General features: G+C 41.8%; 1 protein-coding gene and 1 long non-coding RNA gene across 3 annotated transcripts in view; one reads left to right on the top strand and one right to left on the bottom strand.

The window, feature by feature from the left end:
- Positions 1-12303: 12303 nt before the first annotated feature.
- LOC107180856 lies at positions 12304-14713 on the bottom strand. Its single transcript, XR_006219060.1, has 3 exons — positions 14238-14713; positions 13871-13943; positions 12304-12340 (listed from the first exon to the last, which is right to left on the bottom strand). It is a non-coding gene; the product is annotated as an uncharacterized LOC107180856 (long non-coding RNA).
- A 9-nt stretch (positions 14714-14722) lies between these two features.
- Positions 14723-25054, top strand: part of TRIP11 (thyroid hormone receptor interactor 11) — a 61139-nt gene continuing 50807 nt past the window's right edge. Inside the window, exons 1-2 of one of the 2 annotated variants that reach the window (XM_015543381.2) lie at positions 14723-15224; positions 19142-19200. In XM_015543381.2, coding sequence (XP_015398867.2) covers positions 15086-15224; positions 19142-19200 — 198 coding nt within the window. In that variant the 5' untranslated portion in view covers positions 14723-15085. Of the gene's footprint in view, positions 15225-19138; positions 19201-25054 lie in introns of both variants that reach the window. The other variant, XM_007094951.3, reaches the window with a different exon arrangement.

Raw genomic sequence — 25054 nt, 5'->3', positions numbered from 1 at the left:
CCTCAGGCTCTGTGCTGACAGCGTGGAACCTGCTTGGGATTCTCTCTCTCCCTCTTTCTCTCTGACACTCCCCTGCTCATGCTTGTTCTTTCTCCCTCTCAAAATAAATAAATAAACATTTTTAAAAATATGGAACCTGTTAACCTCAGAAAAATAGAGTTGAAAAAAATTTTTAAATGTAATCTTTTAAAAATTTTATTTATTTTTATTTATTTTAACGTTTATTTATTTTTGAGAGAGACAGAGACCGACTGTGAGCGGGGAAGGGCAGAGAGAGAGACACACACACAGAATCCCAAGCCCACTCTAGGCTCTGAGCTATCAGCACAGAGCCTGATGCGGGGCTTGAACTCACGAATTGTGAGATCGTGACCTGAGCCGAAGTTGGACGCTTAACCGACCAAGCCACCCAGGTAGGTGCCCCATCTTTCTTTTGTTTCTTTCTTTCTTTTTTTTTTTTTTTAAAGAAATGTAATCTTAATACAACCACTTGGCTCAGTGATGAACAATGCTGATGTGGTTACATAAGGCAAACATCAATTACCAATTTACTGATAATTACCATACCACTGTCCTGGGAGCTCAAAGGAAATCAGAGGTAGAGGCTAGTACAAAAGTACTAAATCTCTTACTTTCCATAATAGAAAGTCAGTAGACAATGTCTCAAATTAATGAGAAAGTGGCAATTTTAAGCATCATTTATTTAGAAATTCAGAGGGAAAGATCAGACTGATACTTAAAGGTCTGCTTTAAAATGTGCTTTTGTGGCGTGCCTGCATGGTGCAGTCGGTGATGCGTTCGACCTTCATTTCAGCTCAGGTCATGGTCTTGATGAGGAGAACAAAGACAAGAAGTGTATTTTAAAGTAAATCTTACAGCTTGCGGCCCACTGATACCTGAGACACACAGTGCGTGACATTCCTCAAGAAGTTCACTGCTGCCTTAATGTCTTAATGTTTACACTTCACTAAAAACTAAAAGGTCCTGTAAGACCCTGACTTCGGCATACAAAAATTCCTTAGTAACCTACGTTACCTCTACCCCTGTCCCTCCACAAATTAGACTATATCATCAGCCACCCCTCCCACTTGCACGTACAGCTCTTTCTGCCCACGGGTCCTGTCCCTGTGCTTGAATAAAATCACGTCTTTGCACCAAAAACGTCTCAAGAATTCTTTCTTAGCCATTTGCCCATGAACCTCAGTTTATAATTTCATCATTTTGGTGCCTTTACATGTGGCTTAGAGTCTTTTAATCTGGACTCTGAGTCTCAGTGTGAACTTGGTGAGTATTTTCTCTCCTCTTCCTTTACTCTCACTTCAGGGGCTTTTCAAGGAGTGTGGTCTCATTGGAACACTTTCAAGTCGAGTGCTCAGGCTGCAATCCTCCAGCCTGTGGCTACTTACTGTATGGGGAGGAGAAAACCTGCTTTTTGGCTGGAAGTTAGTACCCTGGCCAGAATAGTAGTAAGACCCAGAAACTTGATGCCCTCTCTTTTTCCCTGTCCTTATACAAAGTTGTCCGTCTTTTGGGCATGGGACAGCCACCTAAGTCACTAGGACGGCTGCTAATCTTAAAGACTCCCTTTTGAGGTTTCCTCCTCATTGGCCTAACGTGATCCCCTCCACCTCTGGTCTAGCGGCTTCTGGCCGAGGGGCCTCCACCGGGAGCCTGCTGAAACCAGTACCGGACTGAATTAAAACCCAATCGGGGACCATTTCGTAGGGAAGTTGGCTGTACAGACTACATGTGTTGGAATGTCACTTAGAAGTCCACATGATGGACTTCTATCTTTACTATTTTTCATCAGTGTCCCCTACTCACTATTGAGGTTACCAAATTGGATAATTTCCTCTTGTAAAACTTTTTGAGTGTTTTTTATGGGTTAAAAACAGCATGGCCTTCACGGCAAGGCATGGCATAGCCTTCAAGGCAAGGCAAGGCACGGTATTTCACTCCATTCACCAGGCACCCATTTGTAGCCCAGGATGCAATGGGGCAGGGTAGGGGGGACACGGGCATCCCTCCCATGGGGTCTTTATGTTGGAATGGTGATCAGTAGCGATTATATTCGAAGGACGCCTCTGATTGCCTTTGATGCCTGGAACCTCTAAATATCCTGTGTAGGATGCCACCTGGGAATCAGGGGGGATTTTTTGGTTATGGACCTTTTCTGCTTTTCTAGGAATGTGGGATCTTCTTCAGTCCCCAAGGACTCTCCCTTGGGATGCCTTTTAACCCACTGGAATCAATTCGGATTGCATGATCCAAGGGAAAAAAAAACAAACAAACCCTGATCTTCTTTAGTAATATTGCCTGGCCTCAGTACTCCTTAGAAGATGAGGGAAATGGCCCATTAATGGAACATTAAACCTTAATACAATCTATCAGTTACATCTCTTCTGCAAGAAACAGGGCAAATGGACTGAGGTACCCTATGTCCAGGCTTTCACGGCCCTACATCAGGATCCAGACCTGAGGGCCTCCTGCAGAATGTGTCTATCCACTAGCCAGGTTAACAAACCCCCGTCTGGACATACTGGATGATGAATATCTAAATAGACCCATGCCACCTAACAAATCTGGAGGAATTACTGGCCAGTCCAGACAAACAGGAACCTGGCCCTGTCACTAGCCCCCTCTTTTATAAGCCCCAAAACCCCTCTGCTCCCAGCCCAGCTGGACACACTAGGAGTGGGAACTCCCTGTCTCCCAGGAGCTTCACTAAATTTGGATTGTATCCTCTTAGGGAGGTTGCTAATAGAGAAATGGGCACAATTAGAGTCTAGGTCTCATTCTCGATGGCCAATCTGGCTCAGATAAAACAACAATTAGGACAATATTCCGAAAGCCCTTCTCAATTTATTGAGGGCTAAGCATTTATGATATTTGATCTGACTTGACAAGATATATATATATATCATATTAACTTGTTGTTGGACCTGAGAGTAAAAAAAAAAAAAAAAAACAACAACCCATATCTGGGCAGGGGCTCAAATGCAAGCTGGTGCAGCCACTCTGGAAACCAGTATGGAGGGTCCTCAAAAAACTAAAAATACCTACCTATGACCCACCAATTGCACTACTAGGCATTTATTCACGGGATACAGGTGTGCCGTTTCGAAGGGACACAGGCACCCCCATGTTTATAGCAGCACCATCAACAATAGCCAAAGTATGGAAAGAGCCCATATGTCCATCAATGGATGAATGGATAAAGAAGATGTGGTATACATATATAATGGAGGATTACTCAGCAATCAAAAAGAATGAAATCTTGCCATTTGCAACTATGTGTATGGAACTGGAGGGTATCATGCTAAGTGAAATTAGTCAGAGAAAGACAAAAATCATATGAATTCACTCATATGAGGCCTTTAAGAGACCAAACAGATGAATACAAGGGAAGGGAAACAAAAATAATATAAAAACAGGGAGGGGGACAAAACAGAAGAGACTCATAAATATGGAGAACAAACTGAAGGTTGATGGAGGGGTTGTGGGAGGGGGGATGGGCTAAAGGGGTAAGGGGCACTAAGGAATCTACTCCTGAAATCATTGTTGCACTAGATGCTAACTGATTGGGATGTAAATTAAAAAAATAAATAAATAAATAAAACAAGTTAAAAGAAGAAAAAAGTTCACTGACGAACTGGCAATGAGAGACAGGGAACGTTATCCAATAGGTGGCGCTGCGGTCCAAAACACTGAGCCACACTGGAAATACCAAGAGAGTAGACTGGGAAGGGAGAGATGAGATCATATGATCACTTGTTTAACAGAAGGAATGAAAGAAGGATTCTTTAAACCTGTAAACCATGATAAAATTCAAGAAGTTACTCAAGGAACTGATGAGTATCCAGCTCTATTTCAGGGCCATTTAATAGAAGCCATCCATAAATATACAAATCTGGATCCAACCTCACCTGAAGGAACAGCTATACTAAACACTCATTTTATGTCAGTTGGCACCTGACATCTGCTGAACACGGACTAAAATGGCTCTCAGCCCTCAAACCCCCACCCAGTGCCTACTAGGGGTGGCCACTGGAGTCTTTAGTAACAGAGATGTGGTGTTAAAGCAAGAAAGGACCAGAGAGCTGAATTGCAGGGTAAGTACAGGCTCAAATATTGGTTGCCACTATCGCGTATTCCCTACAACATAAGACTAACCAGGGGTCAAAGAAAAAACCGGTATCAGACAAAGAATCAGGTAAGTTCCCACGCTATGGGTGTGGCCAGACTGGACATTGGAGTAAAGAATGTTCCAACAGGGGCACCTGGGTAGCTCAGTCAGGGAAGCATCTAACTCTTGATTTTGGCTCAGGTCATGCATGATCTCAGTTTGTGAGTCTGAGCCCTGTCATAGTTTGTGAGTTCAAGCCCGGCATCAGGCTCTGCGCTGACAGCACGGAGCCTGTATGGGATTCTCTCTCTTTGCCCCTCCCCTGCTCCTGCACTGTAGCCGTCTCTCTCAAAATAAGTAAATAAACTTAAAGAAAAACAAAGAACAAACAAACAAAAAGAATGTCCAAACAAAGGCTCTCCCCCGGGGCCATGTCTTGTCTGAAAAAAAAACAAAAACAAAAACAAAAACAAAACAAAAATAAAATTAAAAAAAAAAACAGTGAGATTGGAAGAGAGGAAGGCAGGAACTCGCTTCCTTGCCTGAGAGCAGGAACCAGAGGATGAGGCATGATGGGGCCCTGGGGCTGGTCTGGCTCCCTTTGACATCAAGATGACTGTGCCCCGGGTTACCCTGGATGAGGAAGGTAAGTTTGTCAATTTTCTTATTGATATAGGAGCCACTTTACTGTGTTCTTATTCAGCACTCTGGCTCTACCTGTTTTTCTAGCCATAAAATTGTTGGCGGAGAGGGGGAAACTAAAACATGCCGCCAAACAATGCCTTTAACTCGTAAGTACAAGACTGTCACTTGGTAGCTCATGTTTTTCAGTCCTTCCATCTTGTCCCACTCCATTACTTGGAGGAGACTTACTGTATAAACTAGGAAGCAGGTTTGCTCTTACTAAAGAAGAGGACAGCTTGTTCTCTTTTACATCTGGGGAATTAAAACCTTATCCTGGTATCCCTTCTAATATCTGGAAGGAAGTAAATTCACAGGTCTGGGATTGCGATGTCCCAGGATGGGCTCTTAAAGCCCAGCCAGTTAAAGTGACCTTAAAGGACCCAGGCATTATACCTCTTAAAAAAGCAATAACCATTAAAACCTGAGGCAAAAGCTGGGCTACAACAACCTATTGACAAATTTCTCAAACATGGTATTCTCAAACACCTTGTCAATTTCCTTGTAACACTCCAGTTTTACCAGTAAAAGAAGCCAAATGGTACAAGATTTAAGAGCCATTCATCCCAAAGTGCCAAATCCATATACTATTCTCACCCAGGTCCCTGGTGATCCCAACTGGTTTACAGTACTTGGTTTAAAAGACGCCTTCTTCTGCATCCCTCTAAGTGAGCAAACACAGCCACCATTTGCTTTGGAACGGGCTTCACCTTCAAACCCACAGCCTGCTCCATTGACTTGGACAGTTTTGCCCCAGGGATTTAGAAAAAATTCTCCTTTGTTCAGGGCCACACTTGGCAAAGACCTCCGTGGAACCTCCTCACCACAAGGGACTATAATTCAATATGTGGATGGCATTTTAATCTGTAGTCCCAGTAAAGAAACGTCTGATAGTAATTCTACAACTTTACCTAACTTCTTAGCAGACAGAGGGTATTGGGTCTCCCCTAAAAAGACACAAATATCTAGACAAAAATTACAATATTTGGGATATGAACTAACACCAGGACATCGTACCTTGTCTATTGACAGAAAAAAGGCTATATTAGATCTTGGACCCCCCAGCTACAAAGAAACAGTTCTGCACTTCCCTGGGTATGGCAGGCTTTTATCACCTGTGGATTCCTGGATTTGGGGTCTTAGCCAAACGATCATATGATTCAATTAAAGGCCCCGAGGAAGAACCTTTACTCTGGACAAAAGCCCAGAAGACGGCCTTTCAAACATTAAAAACTAAACTTTCAACAGCCCTGGCTTTGGCTCTACCAAATTTAGAAGAACCTTTCACTTTATAAGTAGCAGAAAAACAGAGACAAGCTTTGCGAATTCCTACTCAAAAATTAGGAAATGAGAGGGCGCCTGGGTGGCTCAGTCAGTTAAGAGTCCAACTTCGGCTCAGGTCATGATCTCACAGTTTGTGGGTTCAAGCCTCGTATCGGGCTCTGTGCTGACAGCTCAGAGCCTGGAGCCTGCTTCCGATTCTGTGTTTCCCTGTCTTTCTGCCCCCCCCCCCCTGCTTGTGTTCTCTCTCTCTCTCTCTCTCTCTCTCTCTCTCTCTCTCTCTCTCTCTCAAAAATAAATAAATAAACATTTAAAAAGTTAGGAAATGAAACAAGGCCAGTGGGATATTTTGCAAAGTCACTTGGTAATGTAGCTCAAGAGTGGCTGATTTCGAGCAGTATCTGCCACAGTCCTGGTAGAAGGAGCTTCAAAACTTACTATGAGACAGTCCTTGACAGTGATGACTCCACACCAGGTTCAAAGTGTTCAGAGACCAAAGGCCACCAATGGATGACGGGAGGCCAACTTACTAAACAGGAGGCTACACGTTTAGACACACTGGAAATAGTACTTAAAACCTCTCAGACTTGGGGCGCCTGGGTGGCGCAGTCGGTTAAGCGTCCGACTTCAGCCAGGTCACGATCTCGCGGTCCGTGAGTTCGAGCCCCGCGTCAGGCTCTGGGCTGATGGCTCAGAGCCTGGAGCCTGTTTCCGATTCTGTGTCTCCCTCTCTCTCTGACCCTCCCCCGTTCATGTTCTGTCTCTCTCTGTCCCAAAAATAAAAAAATAAAAAAAAAAAAAAAAAAAACCTCTCAGACTTTAAGTCCAGCTACCCTTAAGCCTGGACCTGACCATCATACTTCTCTGTTAGAACATAATTGCTCAGAAATTACTGATCTTATTTACTCTGGTAGACCTGAATTAAAAGATTCCCCTATTGAAAATGCAGATGACAGTTAGTTGACTGATGGCAGTGGCATCCTGGATAATGGAGAAGGAAAAGCTGGATATGCTATAGTTAGTTTAATCAAGACCATTAAGGCAGAAGCCCTTCCAATAAATACTTCTGCTCAAAAGGCTGAATTAATAGCACTTACCTGTGCTCTTCAATGAGCAAAAGGCCTCTGAATATGCTTTCCCAATACTACATGCCCATGGGGCAATCTGGAAAGAAAGGGGATTATTATCAAGCCATAACTACCCAATCAAATATGGGCCTGAAATCATTACTCTCCGTGAGGCAGTACACCTACTTTAGAATCTAAAGGAAATAATTTGGCAGACCATGCAGCCAAGCAGGCAGCACAAAATAAATATTAAGTCTTATACCAGTTTTGACTCCAGTAAAGTCCACAACTCCAGCCTACTCAGACCAAGAGGCTCACATAGTACAGGAATGGGGACATCCAAAAATGCACAGGACCGGCTTGTTAAAAGGAAAAATCTTTTTAAAAAAAAATTTTTTTTAACGTTTATTTATTTTTGAGACAGAGAGAGACAGAGCATGAACAGAGGAGGGGCAGAGAGAGAGGGAGACACAGAATCTGAAACAGGCTCCAGGCTCTGGGCTGTCAGCACAGAGCCTGATGTGGGGCTCGAACTCACGGACCGTGAGATCATGACCTGAGCCGAAGTCGGACGCTTAACCGACCGAGCCCCCCAGGCGCCCCAGGAAAAATCTTTATATTCAAAAATAACCAATGGAAGGTAATAGAGGGTTTACACCAGGCTACTCATTTGGGCAAAAATGCCTTAGAACATATAATTTTAAATATATATATTTAAAAATTTTTTTAATGTTTATTTAATTTTGAGAGAGAGAGAGACAGAGAGAGAGAGAGACAGAGCATGAGCAGGGGTGGGGCAGAGAGAGAGGGAGACACAGAATCCCAAGCAGGCTCCAGGCTCTGAACTGTCAGCCCAGAGCCCGATGTGGGGCTCGAACTCACAGACTGTGAGATCATCACCTGAGCTGAAGTCGGATGCTTAACCAACTGAGCTACCCAGGCACCCCTAATTAAAAATATATTTGATGGGGTAAATTTAACAACCACAATTAAACAGGTCCTGTATTGTTTGTGCACAAGTAAATCCAGAAAGCGCAGCTCACCCTCCTCCACTTTTGAAACTGGTCCAAAGGCGTGGAACATATCCAGGAGAGGACCGGCAGCCTGATTTTATACAAATTCCTCCTTACAAAGGCTCTAAGTTTCCACCGGTGTTTGTTGATACTTTCACTGGATGGATCAAGGCCTTTCCTTGTAAAAGAAAAGGCCATGGAAGTAATCAAAGTTTTGTTGCGAGAAGTTATTCCTAGATTTGGCTTTCCACAATCCCTGCAAAGTGGCAATGGTCCTACTTTTACTGCACAAATAACTCAACAAAAAGCACAGGCTTTAAAAATTAAATATTTTCTATATTCAGCCTGGCATCCACAATCCTATGGGAAGGCAGAATAAGCTGATCATGCTTTAAAACGGGGCACCTGGGTGGCTCAGTCAGTTAAGCGTCCAACTTTGGCTCAGGTCATGATCTCCTAGTTTGTGGGTTCAGGCCCTGCATTGGGCTCTGTGGTGACAGCTCAGAGCCTGGAGCCTGCTTCAGATTCTGCGTCTCCCTCTCTCTCTCTCTCTCTGCCCCTCCCCCTCTCAAGCTCTCTCTCTCAAAAATAAATAAACATTGAAAAAAAAATGTAAATAACACCATAACTAAACTTAGTTTACAGAATGAGGAAAATTGGGTTATTCTCTTGCCACAATAGGACTTCTCAGAATGAGAGCTGCTCCAAGGACTTAGCCCTTCTGAGTTATACAGAAAGCCACTTCTCACAGTGGACTTGTTAGATGAGGATTACCATGCTTTATTAAACTCTTCACTCGAGGCTGGTCTAATTCATAAGTTACTTAATGAATATACCTGACACATGCCTCCAAAACCTGACTCAACTGTAACTGAAAGTCCACCCGTGTAAGCTCCAGAGACATACATGGTTTATTTAAAAAACTGTAAATCGAGGACAGCAGGGGACTTAAATTCAAAATGGAAAGGTCCATATCGGGTCATATGTATTTGCGCTGCAGTAAAATTAGAAGGGCACCCTTCCCAGAGTCCTATACCTAGAAGAAAAGCTGTACCTCCTTCGCAGGAAACCAATGAGCAAACTAACATGCCTTCTTACTCCCGTGAACCTGTAGGAGACCTCAAACTCCTCTTCAAATGACAAGGAAGGCTGTATATTTTCTCTTTGTTCTCCGTTCACCTATTTGAACTGACAATTCCTTTCTACAATGGACACAGCATTACGCTGAGCTACAAAATCAAACCACTTATTGGCTATGTGGAGCCTTGCCCGTGTCAAGTACATCCAGGTTACCCTGGTGGGTTTCCCCATTACAGGGCACTGATTGGCACTCTCTACATACTTATACTTCAGAAATAATATAAAATGATACCCTCTTTTGCGATAAATCTATCACTAATGGGAATGTTTCTCCTTGGCTCATGATCAGTAAGACATGGAATTTACCAGGACGTTCCCAGATTTTCTCAGACCCTCAAACTATTAAAATATTAACTGACTTTGCAAGCCCACAAATTGATGCCTGCCAGTGAGTGTCTTAAGTTATGAAATCCTACTTATTGCTATAACTGAGGAGGGTATATATCAAATTTGGGACACATATTTATGGCTCACACCCACTACTGGACAGCTCAGTCAAAAGGCACTTTTATGGGGCGCCTGGGTGGCTCAGTCGGTTAAGCGGCCGACTTCAGCTCAGGTCACGATCTCGCGGTCCGTGAGTTCGAGCCCCGCATCGGGCTCTGTGCTGACAGCTCGGAGCCTGGAGCCTGTTTCGGATTCTGTGTCTCCCTCTCTCTGACCCTCCCCCGTTCATGCTCTGTCTCTCTCTGTCTCAAAAATAAATAAACATTAAAAAAAAAAAAGGCACTTTTATGCTGGGGACAAAGAAATCATACCCATGACACCTGGGCAAACGGCACATGACATCTAGCGTGGCTATCTCTAGAAACATGCTCTTGGACCATTATACTCCAGGCTGACTGGTTTGCTTCTGTTTGAATACAGCCACCTGGAGTCAGATGGCTAGCTCCAAACAGAACCCACTGGTTATGTGGAACTAATCAACGGCCTTGGCTTTCTCCAGGGTGTATAGGTCATCGTACCTTGGTTTTTGCCTGGATTCATGGGCATGTTAATAAAACCATCACTACCCTGGCTAATCTTCCCAATTTAAAACAAAGATGGATATGGTCTGTTTTTCATTGGCATGATCACTAGCATCCACATTTGCACCATCTGCAGGGTTAGAAAGTATAATTTGGCATGTGGAAGCCCTTAACAAATATACCATAAAGGCACCCAATGATTCACAAACCAGCATCTCCTTACTCAATTACTGAAGTTGCACAAATGTGCAAAGCAGTTCTGCAAAACAAATGGCACAGGGAGGTACATGTGCCATTATTAAAATATAATGTTGTGTATACATCCCAGATTATCATAAAAATGTCACAGGACTACTAAAAGATATGAATACTCAAATTGAGGCTCTACAAAATCCTTCCCTTTCTCTTAATGACTGGTTAAGTTTCTGGTTTGGAGGGAGGACTAAGGTAAACTATTAAGGGTCTCTTTGTTGGACTTCTCATTCTTATAGCCACTTTATTATTTTTTCTAATATTTGTTTATTTTTGAGAGAGAGAGAGAGAGAGAGAGACAGACAGACAGACAGACAGAGTGCGAGCCAGGGAGGGGCAGAGAGAGAGGGAAACACAGAATCTGAAGCAGGTTCCAGGCTCTGAGCTGTCAGCACAGAGCTCGATGCAGGGCTTGAACTCACAAACCACGATCATGACCTGGGCCAAAGTCAGACGCTTAACCAACTGAGACCCAGGGGCCTCAAATGCTTTAATTCTAATATGCTGTTTTCTTCAATGTTTTTTTGTTTTGTTTTTTGCTTGGTCCCAAGACTCCATCACTACAAAAACTGCAAGTCAACAGATGATCCTTTCTACTCAAGGAGATTCATGTATCCAATCCACCTTGGATTTGGCTGCCTCTCCCTTTCTTAACTCCCACATCCTTAACTGACCAATGTTGACCCATAGGTAGGAACATCTCTACGCCCCTATTCAGCAGGAAGAAGTTACAGAAGATAAGGCCTTCCACCCCCAGCAACCTTAAAGATTTAAGGGTCAAAATTGTTCAGGGGGGGGAAATGATGAGGAGAACAAAGGCAAGAAAAATGTATTTTAGGTAAATCTCCTAACAGCTTGCAGCCACTGATACCTGAGACACAGCGTGTGACATTCTTTGAGAAGTTCATGGCTGGCTTAATGCCTTAATGTTTATACTTCACTAAAAACTGAAAATAATGGTATCTTGACAAAAGCCAAATATTCAAGGTCCTGTAAGACCCTGACTTCGGCATACAAAAATTCCTTAGTAACCTGCATTACCTCTACCCCCCTCCCTCCACAAATTAAACTACGTCATCAGCCACCCCTCCCACTTGCACGTACAGCTCTTTCTGCCCACGGGTCCTGTCCCTGTGCTTGAATAAAATCACGTTTTTGCACCAAAAACGTCTCAAGAATTCTTTCTTAGCCATTTGCCCATGAACCCCACTTCAAATTTCATAGTTTGGGTAAATCAAGCCCCACTTCACGCCCTGAGTTGGGCTCTGCACTGACAGCACGGAGCCTGCTTGGGGTTCTCTCTCTCTCCCTCGCTCTCTGCCCCTCCCCCATTCACACACGCACTAATGTTCTCCCTCTCTCTCTCTCACAATAAAAAAACTTAAAAAAAAAAAACCTCAGGGGCAAGATAAATAATATTTTAAAAACATTAAAAAATAAAATGGGTTTTTGCTTTACACGTGCATAAATAAACTCATTTAGATGGTTTCTCACAACAAAGGAACTGTTTTTTTCTAGAGAAGTATCGATGATCCCACCTCTTGAGAAACAGAAACCAGGTTTCAGCTGATAGTGTTTTCATTTGCTTTTTTTGTTGCTAGCCATTGAGGTTTCAAAAATCCAAGGTTCAGGGGCGCCTGCGTGGCTCAGTCAATTAAGCATCCGACTTTTGATTTCGGCACAGGTCATGGTCTCACAGTTGGTGAGTTCGAGCCCCACATCCGGTTCTGTGCTGATACTGCAGACTCTGCTTGGGATTTTCTCTTTCCCTTTCTCTCTGCTCCTCCCCGATCATGTTTTCTCTCTGTCTCTCTGCAAAAGAAATAAACATTTTTAAAAATGAAAAAAGAAAATCCCAGGTTCAGAATTTCAGCTGAGCAGCCTAGACCTCATTGCCTGGAGCCACTCACATTTATGGGCTCCTGTGTGGGGTTGGTTTTGCTACTCAGTTGTGTGTTAGCTCCAGGGATATTTGGCAGGAAAAGGAAGCGACATCGTCAGCCCAAACTTCATCAAACTTGGATGTCTTTTGACTTTTTATTATAAAACATTTCAAACATATGCAAAGTAAAAGACTAGTATAGTGAACCCGTATGTACTCATCACCCAGCTTCAGCGATGATCAATTCCTGACAATTCTTATTTCATCTGCCCTGCTCCCATTATACTGAACCAAGACCCCAAACATCATATCATGTTATTTATCAGAATCATTCTTAAAGTCTCTTGGGCCATAGTTCATCCCACAGGGAAAAAAAATCCCCCATAAGAAACTTTTAGAACATAGCTTTTTGTGTTAATTACTTAATAAATGATGTAAAAACATGTTCATTAATTGCACTCTTTCATTAATGGCAGTGTCTTTATGGCATGACATGAATTTATAGGACAGCGCTCCAGAGAATTTACAGCTGTAGGAAACACAGGCTTGATTGACACTAGCTAAACTTTTCAGTTGTCCAGAAACCCACTTAGGTCCTATGTTCATGTGACTCATCTCAAAGCAGTTTCCCACTTCAATAATCGCGCCCCATCCCACTCAATAAAAGCTAGAGTCCTTACAATGGCCTACCAGGCCCTATGTGATCTCTGTCCTCCCACTCTTACTTCTTGGTCCTCATCCCTTATCATCCTTCCCCACCCCACTCTGCTCCAGCCATCCTTGCCTTTTTGGTAATCCTCTAACCTGCCAAGGATTCTCCTGCCTCAGGACCTTTGCATCAGTTGTTTCTTTCTGCCTGTACTGCTCTTTCCCAGATACCCACATATTTCACTTTGTTTTTCCTTAAGTAAGCTCTAGGGGCTTGAACTCACAACCCTGAGATCAACAGTCGCATGCTCTACTGACTGAGTCAGCTAGGCACCCAGATATATGTCATTCTTTTAATTACTTCAAGTATCTGTTTAAGTATCACCCTATCAGTGAAGCCTTTCCTGACTGCCTTCTATAACATTACAAGTGTCCCCTCTCCTCATATCTTTTCCATATTATCCTTACCCTGTGTGTGTGTGTGTGTGTTTTTCTTCAAGCAGTCACCTGTCTTATATTTAGTACATTTTGTTTATCAGCTCTCCCTTCCCAATGGAATGCAAGCTCCAGAGACCAGGGACTACGTATGTCTTCTCCTGCTGTATCCCCAGTGCCCAGAATAATGGTAGACATACCAACTCTCAGGTCATCTGTGTGCTACATTTTTGAAACTTTACATACACTTAAAGAGAACTCACCAGGCACTGTTCCGAGCACTTAAAAACTATTACCTTATTTAATCATCCTAACAACCCCATCATTCTCCATTTTACAAACGAGAAACTGACGCACTGACAGGTTAAGTAACCTACCCACGGTCATACAGCCAGTGACAGATCCAGGCAGGTCCCAGAGTCTGCATACCTAGCTCTTCGGCACTGATGTCTTCCAAAAAAAAAAAAAAAAAAAAAAATACACGGAAAACATTTGATAAACACCTCCGGAATGGGATGCAAATTCTTCATTTAAAAGCTTTTAAAGTGGTCTGCGTTTTAAACTTCATGGGTTAAATTGGCTTCTTGAACAAAGCTCTTGGTATATTCAAGAACGCAGGGTTTCAACTACGAGCTGTAAAGCTACCAGGTAAAATCACTACTATAGAAAGTAACCAACATGTTTTTCCTGCACGAACAAGAGTTCGCAACCCATCCTTTTTACTTGTGTATCCTTAACTCCTACCCTAGTGTCCGGTACAGAGCAGCCCGACAAGCTGTAGAAGAAGCGACACAGTAACCGATAAGTAAAGCCTCTTGCTGCACAGTGGAGCGACCCCGCAAGTGCCCTTGCGATGCTGAATTCGTGGTACAGTTAAAATTAAACACTCAGGTTTCACCGACACAGTGGGGGGGGGTCCAGGAGCTTTCCGGGCCGCTCTGGCTTCGAAAGGCACCACTCGCAGAGGGCTCTGCCTGAAGCTCAGGTGCAGGGAGCAGGCGCCACTGCGTCACCCCTTGCTCATGAGACCACACCCCCAGCGGCCAAAGCCTGTGAGCTACGTGGAGGCTGACCTTGCCCTGGCCGGCCGCTCTCGGTCCTCCGCGATCCCACGCTCCCTTGCGCCAAGGACGCGTCCGGCGGCTCCGCAGAGCCCTTCTATGCCACCGCGGCTCCTCTCTATGATCCATTGCCGCGTTTAGAGTGGGTGTCATGGCGGTCGGCGTCGAGTTGGCAGGAGTTGCCTTCGGAACTGGGGAAAGTCACTAAAGCAGAGGAAGAAGTGGCCCAACCCGGACGGTGGGAAGTCGTAGGAATGAGCAGAGGCCTCGCGGGGTTGACTGTGGCACTGGAGGCGGGTCCCTGGTAACGTCCCGGGCCAGGCCTCTGCGTTTCTAGGCAGAGTCGGGCCGTTGGTGGGAGCCCCCCGAAGCCGGCGTTGCTTAGGAACCCCTCATTGTGTTGTGGAATCTTGAGTGTTTTGATATGGACTAGCCCCGCGAAGGCGGTGGTTCGAGGACATTTGGCGGGGTCGTCCGACGACGCTGGACGCTTTGCTCGGAGCGGACCGGCTCGTTCTCTAACCTGCAGCGATGTCGTCCTGGCTTGGGGGCCTCGGCTCCGGCTTGGGCCAGTCTCTGGGTCAAGTCGGAGGCAGCCTGGCTTCCCTCACTGGCCAGATTTCAAACTTTACGAAGGATATGCTGATGGAGGGCACGGAGGAAGTGGAAGGTAACAGCTGGAGCGATGGGAGGGAGGGTTTTCCTGGGACCGTGGGAGCTCCCGTTTGGTTCCCACTTCCATCCGTCAGGAGTGTCACTCCCTTTTTTCTTTACACTTTTGCCTCTTCTTAACCGATTTTCTCTAGACCACTGGGGTCTGGAGAAGAGTTCTGGTTGAATACTCTGTATACCTCAGAATGAAACTGTTCCTGCATCGAGTAGTTTATTTTTGTTTGGTTCTTCCACGCCCACCGCTTACTTTGCCTTTAACTTGGGGGCGGATCTGATCTTGATCCTTTTCCTTTGTATTGACTCGGTTAAAAAGTATCTGTGCCTCACACATAGTCACTGTATTCCTTCGATTTTTAACAGTTGAAGCAACTCATTAAAATATTCACAGAGTCTTAAGCCCTTTCTGACTTGAACGTATTGTTAAAACGTTCCAGCTGAAATGTATTTTTGTGCCTACTTACCATTCCACCCATATTTCGACAGTAAAATAAGGAAGATAGCCCATTTGGGTATCCTTAGCAACTTTCGCTCATTTTTGAAGTCCTTATTTTGCTTTACTAATGAAGAGTGACCCAGAGTTACATGGTAATCGATAGTTATGTTAACTAATATTTTGATTTCTTGATATTCTTTCCGAAAGTAGTATTTAGATCTAAAGAGTACTTTAATTTCAGTGTAGGTCTGCCTCCAGAGAGAGGATGGGCTGGTTTTTTGGATGAGAGCACTTCCTTGGATAATTTTATTTCTTATAAATTAATAAACTAGCATTCTGGTTTAACTTTTTATCCTGATTTAATCAAGCCTTTGTGTTTATTGGGTTGAAATAAACCCAGTTTTGATAAATTGATAAAAAGAAAGTATATTTAGAATTTCTGCCTTTCTACAAGGCAGAAACTTTGGAGAGCTGCAGAAATCATTTTACTGCATGGAGTACACTTTGGGTGGGAGGTACATTAGGTGGGACAGGTTGGGGATGAAAGGGAAAGGAAAGGGTCATGTGACTTTGAAATTTAGAACAGAAAAGGGCTGGATAACAAGGGAAACACTAGTCTCTCATTGTATCCTAGTTAGGGAAAACAGTTGGCTATTCCTAGAAAATAGCATCCCCTCTGACATGACTGTCCTGTAGGCTTAAGGTGGAATTCATTTTGTTCTTCCTACCAGATGTGGTTCTGTATTCTCAATTTTAATGGTTTCATCATCTGCCCAATCTCCTAAACACGAAGTCTTTGTCACTTTTATTTTGCCTTTCTTTTCCATCTCCTGTTTCTAGTTGGTCATCAAATCTTGTTCATCCTGTGCCAGAATTGTTTCTTATATTTGTCCTTTCCTTAATTCTCCCTTTTTCTCTATTTCAGTAGCGCTTTTCTCTCCCGTGTACTTTGTCCTTCCCATCCCGTCACCCGTTTCTCCCTCCTCCACTCCCATTTTCTGCGTGTTGCCAGTTTTCTAAAACATTAAGTGCTTTAAAATCTTTTAGCTCTGTTCCTTACAGGATAAAATCCAAACCTCTTAGTTTTGGGACACTGGAAACCTAGCCTCGCTATGATCAACGTCCCTTTTCTAGTCCTAGCTGTTACGTCCTCTTCTCTTCACATTGCTGTACATGTGCACACTTACATACACATGCGCGGTTTGCTTGCTTGCACCCAGAGCGTGTGCCACATGGAACTTTGTGAAGTACCTGCACAGCTCCAAGCCTCTGCCTGGAAAGCCCTTCCTTTTCTACTTCCTCCTCTACCCTCCTTTGCCTGGAAAACACTGTTTTCCAGTATGACTCTGCTCATGTGCCCGGTACTTGGTGAAACCATTTTCAGTCCGTGGCAGGTAGGCTGAGTTGATTGCATGCCATCTGTGTTTCAACATAACTTTGTGGATCTCTCTTGGAGAGCGCTTACCACGTTGGGTTATGATTTACCTCTTTCCTTGATGCCCAGGGTACGGATTATATTTTATTTATCCTTATATTACTAGTATCTGGCTCCTTCCTTGGTACATAGTAGATGCTTAGTAAAAAAAAAAAAAAAATTGCTTAGTGATTATAAATCTGCTAAGTTGCTTAATGCTTCTCTTATTTTCCCTTTCTATTAAAATAGGACTTGATTGAACCTAATTTACTGATTTTGTAAATCATTTAAAAACAGGGCCAGTTCACGTATTCATTTAACAAGTAATTATCTACCTTGTGCCAGCAGTGAACAAGATAACAGTTCGACAATAGCATTGTTGGTACAGCTTGAAAATCCTCCATATTTACAGTATCAGAAAGTTGCTATTGTACCAAAAACTGTACTGATTTATTGAGGCTTAGGAGTTGGGCTTTTAAATTAGACATGGATAAATTCCATTTTCATGCATTTCAAATTGTGGGATCTTTAGCAAATTATTAAATACTGTAAAACCTTGGATTGCGAGTAACTTGTTCTGAGTGTTCGCAAGACGAGCAAACATTTGTAACAAATTTTAACTTGATAAAAAAGCAATGTCCTGCACCACGAGTAGTACGTGACGCTGGATGTCACATGATCACAACTGAGCCATTGGTTCTTGAAATTCACTGACATACAAGTGCTTTGGATTACAGGCATGTTTCTGGAATGAATTATGCTTGCAAACCAAGGTTTTACTTACTTAACCTCTGTAGGCAGAGTTTCCTTATCTGCTAAATAGATATAATCATACCTACTATGAGGTTAGGAGGATTAAGTGAAATGAGTGTAAAATGTCTAGCAGATGGTAAGCATTAATAAACAGTAACTGTTATTTTTGTTTTCCCTCAGCAAGGAAGAATTTTTTGATCTGCACAACGTCTCCCCTTTATTCTTAAAAAGGCCATGATTTTTTTTTTTTTTGTGGGTGGAAGGGGAGGAGGGCTGCATAAACCTTTTTTTATCCCTCTTTGAAACAATTGCTGCTTCTAACAATGACCCTTCTAAACAGACTAGATTATAATTTGTTCTCTTCTGAGTAGCAATTAGACAGTCCTGTCAGAGTTTCAAGCAAGATGTATAAACAACCACAGAAGCAACCGCACCTGGTGATTTTCAAAACAAGAAAAGTGGGTTTGTCATTATTTATTGGATGTCACTTGTATTTTCTTTTTATTTAAACTGTAAATCAGAGAAGTTATTTCTATAGTATTGAAGTGCTGTGGCTGATGAAAAACCTTACTGCCTAGGAAAAAATCTTAACTGTGTGGATGGTGAATTTTTGGGAGCATCAACAGTGCCATTTTGATACTGCTGGTCTCTGACTCCCTTTAAAGAAAAATTTTTTTTTCTTCATTAAAACTTTTTTTTAAAGTAAACTCTATGCCCAGTGTGGGGCTTGAACTCAGCGACCCCAAGATCAAGAGTTGCATGCTCTACCGACTGAGCCAGCCAGGCTCCATCTCTGACTCTCCTTTTAAACGAAAATGTACAAAAGCAGACTGAGCTCCTTTGCATTTTAAATAAATTGTGCCCGTTTTAGTTGAAATGAGTGTTGTTTTAGTGCATTTTTATTCTTCATTTATAGGTCATTATTGTTTTTACAGTGTTGGGAGCAGAAGTTGGAAATAAGGCCTAAACCCTAGTTGTGTAAGTTTCATCTAAAATTATACTAAGCCAACAGAGAGAGATTGAATTTTTCAAACTCAATTACCCATATAAAATTTTAAGGAACACCTCCAAGGGGGAAATGTAGGTATTCTACCTAGGTACAGACAATAGGCGAAAAGAGTAACTTACATGACGATAAAGAACATTTGTGACAATAGGAAGTTGTGGTAAAAATCAAGTGATATTTGTCTTCTGAATTTGATCCCAGATCATACCATTCTGATGAAAGCTCAGTGAAATCTATGTACTTTAAAATGCCTGTTTACTCACATGGTGTTGATCATATATTCAGTGTATGCTGTTTCTTTCGTAGCAGAATTACCTAATGCTAGGAGAAAGGAAATTGAAGCCATTCATGCAATCTTAAGATCAGAGGTAAGGAAAATTAAAGACTATTATTGAACTTAGATTTTTCTTTTTTGAAGGCATGACAGTGACTCATACTGTATTTCAGTTCTTTTTACTGCACTGCTTACCACTTTTATCTCTTCCCCTTTATCTCAGGTTTTTTTCAGTGTTATCTTCCTTTAGATGAAGAATATATGTTGCTGCACTTTGCTATTTTATATTCCTGTCTCTGCTTCTCTATGCTGGATGTAGGAAAACAGCCACGTGTAGACATCATGGTGGCAACAATTGATCAAGGAGTTACCATGTTCTCACAGTGTGCTCAGTTACAGTAGTGCATTTGTTCAAGTATCATGCGAGAGTGCAATTCTGTTCATTCTAGACGTCTCTAATTTGCTAACATTAAAAGAAGTGCGATATTTGTATACAAAGAAGTTAAGGGTATAGGTATACCAAATTAATCTCACCATTTCTTTTCCTGTTGTTAGTGCCTCGAGGTGACTACCTCTGGACATTATACTTAATGCGGATGAGGACAACTTGGGAAGGGTTCAAAGGAAAGCCATAAAGAAAGTGAAATGATTTAAAATGGGATCTATTGTAAAGTACTAATGACACTCAGTTAGCCTTTGGATAAGAATGGCGAGGGGTGAGGGTGTTAAGCACGTTTTCCTCTTTGCTGAGTCCATAAACAGAGAAAATTGAATTTAAAATATCAGAAAATATTTACTAACAAGCACTAGTAAATTCTGGCCCAGGATACCGAGGTGAGACTGTGGAATTTGGAGGTAGAGAGATGTCTCAAGAGGGACTATTGTGGTATTCTGTCTTAATAGGATATGGCAGTTTGGTGACACCTGAGTCCTTAGCTATAATTGCCTAATAAGTAGATGCTTCGGTGACAGACGAACTTAATAGCTTCTTTCTTTGTACGGCCAAGATAGGAAGGTGTTACTGTAATCCCTAAAGAAATCCTTACGAAGGCACTCATTAGTACTGGCCCACCCAGAAAAATTAAATGGTAGAGTTGTGTTTAGTGGCATTAATTTAGGTAAATTCACCCATGTACATTTGGGAGAAAAAGTAAATAGAGTTAACCTGCTTAGTGAATGTCTGCTCTTTATTCAGCTTGAGATCAGAGAGAGAAAGATCTTGTGTCCCTCTGTCGATCTCAGTTCTAATCTCTCATAGGGTTATCACTGGACTATGGCGAGCATGATTCTAACATTTAGAAATATTTTTGAACAGGGAGGGGAACAAAACATAAGAGACTCTTAAATATGGAGATCAAACAGAGGATTGTTGAAGGGGGTGTTGGAGAGGGGAATGGGCTAAATGGGTAAGGGGCATTAAGGAATCTACTCCTGAAATCATTGTTGCACTATATGCTAACTAATTTGGATGTAAATTAAAAAAATGAAAAAATATATTTTTTATATAACGCATCCCCAGATGAAAGCCACCTTCCTCATTTGCTGCTTATTCACAGTAGCATGAGCTGCTCAAATACTAGAGGAAAAGAGACTGTTGGAATTCCCAAGGGCTTTGTTTTCTGAGGTGATTTTGATCCCTGCCATGTGTCAGCACAAAAGAGCTTCATACTCTAACCCCTTACTTGATTGTGCAATAAGAGATTAAGGTGGAACTACGATTGAAGCCAGCAGGAAACTAAAAATACAAAATTCTATTTAGAAAGTTTTGGTATAGACAGAGGGTGTTGTGTTTTCCAGAGGAAATTAGATTTGCTTACAGACATTAATACTTGAAGTGGACTGAATTAGTTAGATTTCTTCAATTTAATTCTCTGAGCCAAGAAAAATAGGCATCACAATTCCCATCTGGATCCAGTGAACTCTTTACTTTTTATATTAAATCATTTTGTGAGTGATTTATAGAAGTAGGAGTAAGGTGATAATGAAAAACTTTACTACAAAAATTAAAAAAAAAAATTTTTTTATGTTTATTTTTGAAAGAGAGACAGAGAGAGACAGTGTGAACAGGGAGTGGCAGAAAAGGAGGGGGCACAGAATCTGAAGCAGGCGCCAGGGTCCACGCTGTCAGCACAGAGCCCGACATGGGGCTTGAACCCACGAACTGTGAGATCATGACCTGAACTTAACTGACTGAGCCACCCAGGCGCCCCAATTAGAAATTTTTTATTTTTATTTTTATTTTTTTAATGTTTATTTATTTTTGAGACAATGCGAGAGACAGAGTGCAAGCAGTGGAGGGGCAGACAGAGGGAGACACAGAATCTGAAGCGGGCTCCAGGCTCTGAGCTGTCAGCACAGAGCCCGACGCGGGGCTCGAACTCAGGAACCATGAGATCACGACCTAAGCCGAAGTCGGACACTTAACCGACTGAGCTGCTCAGGAGTCCCCCCGATTAGAAATTTTAGTAAGAATATAGCAAATCGATATTTTCCATACGTTTCTGGTTTTGAAAATATATACTCAAAATAGGCAGTGTTTTTTGAATGTAGTCGACTGCTTATTAACTCTTGTGCATGAACTGAAATGCATCTTATTTGTAAATACTGGTTCCAGATTTCAGTTGTATCTCTAGTAGAGTTTAGTTGATCATGACTTCTGGTTCTTCTTGACTTGTGTCATTAAAACCAGTTTTTTGTTTTTTGTTTTTAATTTTATTTTAAAGAGAGCAAGAACCCGAGTTGGGGAGAGGGATGGGGGGGGAGGGAGAGAGAGAGAGAGGAGAGAGATCGAGAATCTCAAGCAGGTTCCATGCTCGGTACAAAGCCCAGCATGGGGCTCTCGATCCCACGACCCTGGGATTGTGACTTGAGCCAAAATCAAGAGCCAGATGCTCAACGGCGCCACCCAGGTGCCCCCAAAACCAATATTTTTGACAACTTTGATGGCTCATGATTTTGTTGAAGAGACGATAGCTATCATCTTTGCTCCATAATTACAAAGCCAATTTATAAATACTAATTAGATTTATAAATACCAATTAGAATGATCAGGCTACTGAATTTTTTCCATTTTTATGTCTTTTTCTTCCCAGTCACCTTTGTATACACACTTTCCTGCAGCATTTATCAGTGTATGAACTATATCAAGTAAACTTCAGTGTACAAATATCATGTATAATGAAAGAATTTGGTCACATATCCATTTAGCAAAGTGGGATGGCTCAGGTCCTTGTCACAAAATATTGGGAGATAAAATCTTTTCCTATTGAATGACTAACTTGATGAGAACACCATGTTTCTTTTTTGTTCTTAGAAATATATTGTTCACTCATCAGTTCTGGAGTTTGAGAAAATTGTTCTAGGATATCGTTATTTGAAGACTTGGTTGGGATTTTACCTCTACAACCTGTTCACAACCATTAGACTCTGGAGAGCTGTTTTCTGTCTCTTCACATTTATCTTCTGTGTTGTCTTAATAATTGTGAAACGTTTTCCTCTGTCAATTTTCTTCTCTTTGTTGAAATGAAAATTCTGAATTTGCAGCTATGTTCAATGAAAGCAAAACACAACAGAATAAAAGAGACACCACAAAGTTGGTGTCTCTAGCTTTTTCTTTTTAAAAGATGATGTAATGCTTTGGACACTGCAGTCAGAAAGCTGGTTATTTCACTAATCACTGGGTGATTCTGTCAGTCTTCTCTTTTCCTATTACCTAAGACTTTTTTAACCTAGTTGAGAATAATTGATGAATAATGATAAAAAAAATTTTTAGGATGATAAAAAAATCAAAATGTTTCAAGTACAGAAAAAACAAGGTCATTACAATCTCATGAATGTTGTTAGATTTTTAAAGGGCCCGATATCCCCTTATGATAATGACAAGATAGAATAAGATTTAGTTAGTTATAGATTTTATTTTTAAGTAAACTCTGTACCCAGTGTGGGGCTCGAACCCACAACCTCATGGTCGATAGTTGCACACTCCACCAACTGAGCTAGCCAGGTGCCCCAAGTTTTGTTTTATTTAAAAAATGAGTGGGGCGCCTGGGTGACTCAATGATGTCATGGTTCACAAGATCAAGCCCCATATTGGGCTCTGTGCTGACATTGCGAGCCTGCTTGGGATTCCATCTCTCCCTCTGCTCCTCCCCAGCTCGCTCTCTGTCTCCCTCTCAAAATAAATAGATAAACTTAAGAAAAAAATAAGTACATTTTCTCTCTTTGTTGGAGGACATCTAAGAAAGAATAAAAGTCATCAATATCTGTCCTTACACATAGTTATTAGGACTGCTCAACAAAGAAACTCACTGAGTAAAGTTGGTTCCGACCTTGGTGTAACAAGGGTTGATCAGGATGGAATAATTTAAGGATATGAGAATGTTGTAGATTTCAAGGGCAGAAATCATAGCCAGACTTTAGAAAGGGGCTGCAAACAGAACTGCAGACCACCAGGGATTTGTCTCTCGTTTTTACTCCTCTTTGTTCTTCTTTGCATGTGTTTATTCTTCATCCTTTCAGACCAGCCCTCTTGGTTCCATATTCCACATTCTAGAAAATATGGCCACTGACAAGTGATATGTTACAGATCAGCTGCATGAAGAGAATCTGTCCTTCATGTACTCTGTCCATCTTTGTGACTCTCATATGGACAGGGAGATGAGGGCAGAAACACAACTATTGGCCAAATTGGAAGCTTTCAAGTTCTCATTCTCAACCAGAGTTCAACAAATAGCCTGAATTATTTTTATCTGAAAAACCCTGGAGTGGACTGTTATGAATAGATTTTGACTTCAGTATATTGTGTTGCTTTACGCATGGTGTTTTCATGTTAAAAGATTACAGAAAGTCACACGAAAGCAGCCAATAGAATAGAAGGTAATTAGTTGTGTGACTTTGGGGCCTGTGTCTTAAATTTCTTCAAGATAACCAAGATTTATATTAGATTTCTAGAGACAGACTCTCAAACTAGGGTTTGTGTGTGTTGTAATTTTTCCGTTGATTTACTCCTTTGATTTTCTCTGCGAATTCATCCAATCTCCCTGGATCATAATTTTCACATCTGTTGACGTAAGAAATTCCTAGACTCTAAGAAAACAGGTGACCTTCTCAAAGTGAAAAAGTCTTCACCTTCTATCACGAGCTTTTTTTTTCCCTACCACATCATTCACCTTTTTCTCCGTTATCATTGTTAACCTGTGTTTGTAGGTATTAGTAGAATTCTTAGAAAGTTATCTGTGATAATTTGTAAATTCTTTTGCAAAAAGTTTTAGTGTCCATTTATCTTGCTCCATTATGTGCTTATTCATTCAAATTCAAGGAATGATAATACATAATGGTAATTTAATATTTGAGTACCCAAAATTTAATTAATTTTTTAAACATGTTTTCCAAAATCTTAAAAGACTATAATGTCTGGATTCATTGAATTAGAATATTTCATGTACTTTTAACTAACTTTTTTTTTTTTAAGTTTGTTTATTTATTTTGAGGGAGACAGAAATAGCACAAGCAGTGGAGGGGCACAGAGAACGAGAGAGAGAATCTCAAGCAGGCTCTGCACTGTCAGCACAGGGCCTAATGTGGGGCTGGAACCTGTGAGATCATGACCTGAGTTGAAACCAAGAGTCAGACGCTTAACTGATGGAGCCACCCAGGTGTCCCAACTTCTAACTAGTTTTTGAACTGAGTTTCAGTATGCTTTTCAAATTGTTTTTTTCAGAAGTGCCTCAGGAACCTGGGGGACAGGCAGACAAGTAATAAGGTGCTTTGGCCTCCTGCCTGTACTTCAGCAACAAGTCTTTTTTGAAATGATTTCTATTAAAAAGTTCTATTTGGGGAGAAACCAGAAGTTGAGACATGTAATCCAGTTTATTCGTTAACTTGACATATATTGTGTACTATAGGCTAGACCCCGGATATGCAGAGATGGGGGAAGCATTGATCATTGG

Source organism: Panthera tigris, chromosome B3 (genome assembly GCF_018350195.1).
Source record: "Panthera tigris isolate Pti1 chromosome B3, P.tigris_Pti1_mat1.1, whole genome shotgun sequence".
NCBI classification, from domain to species: Eukaryota; Metazoa; Chordata; class Mammalia; order Carnivora; family Felidae; genus Panthera; species Panthera tigris.
This window is presented reverse-complemented; position numbering and strand designations above follow the sequence as displayed.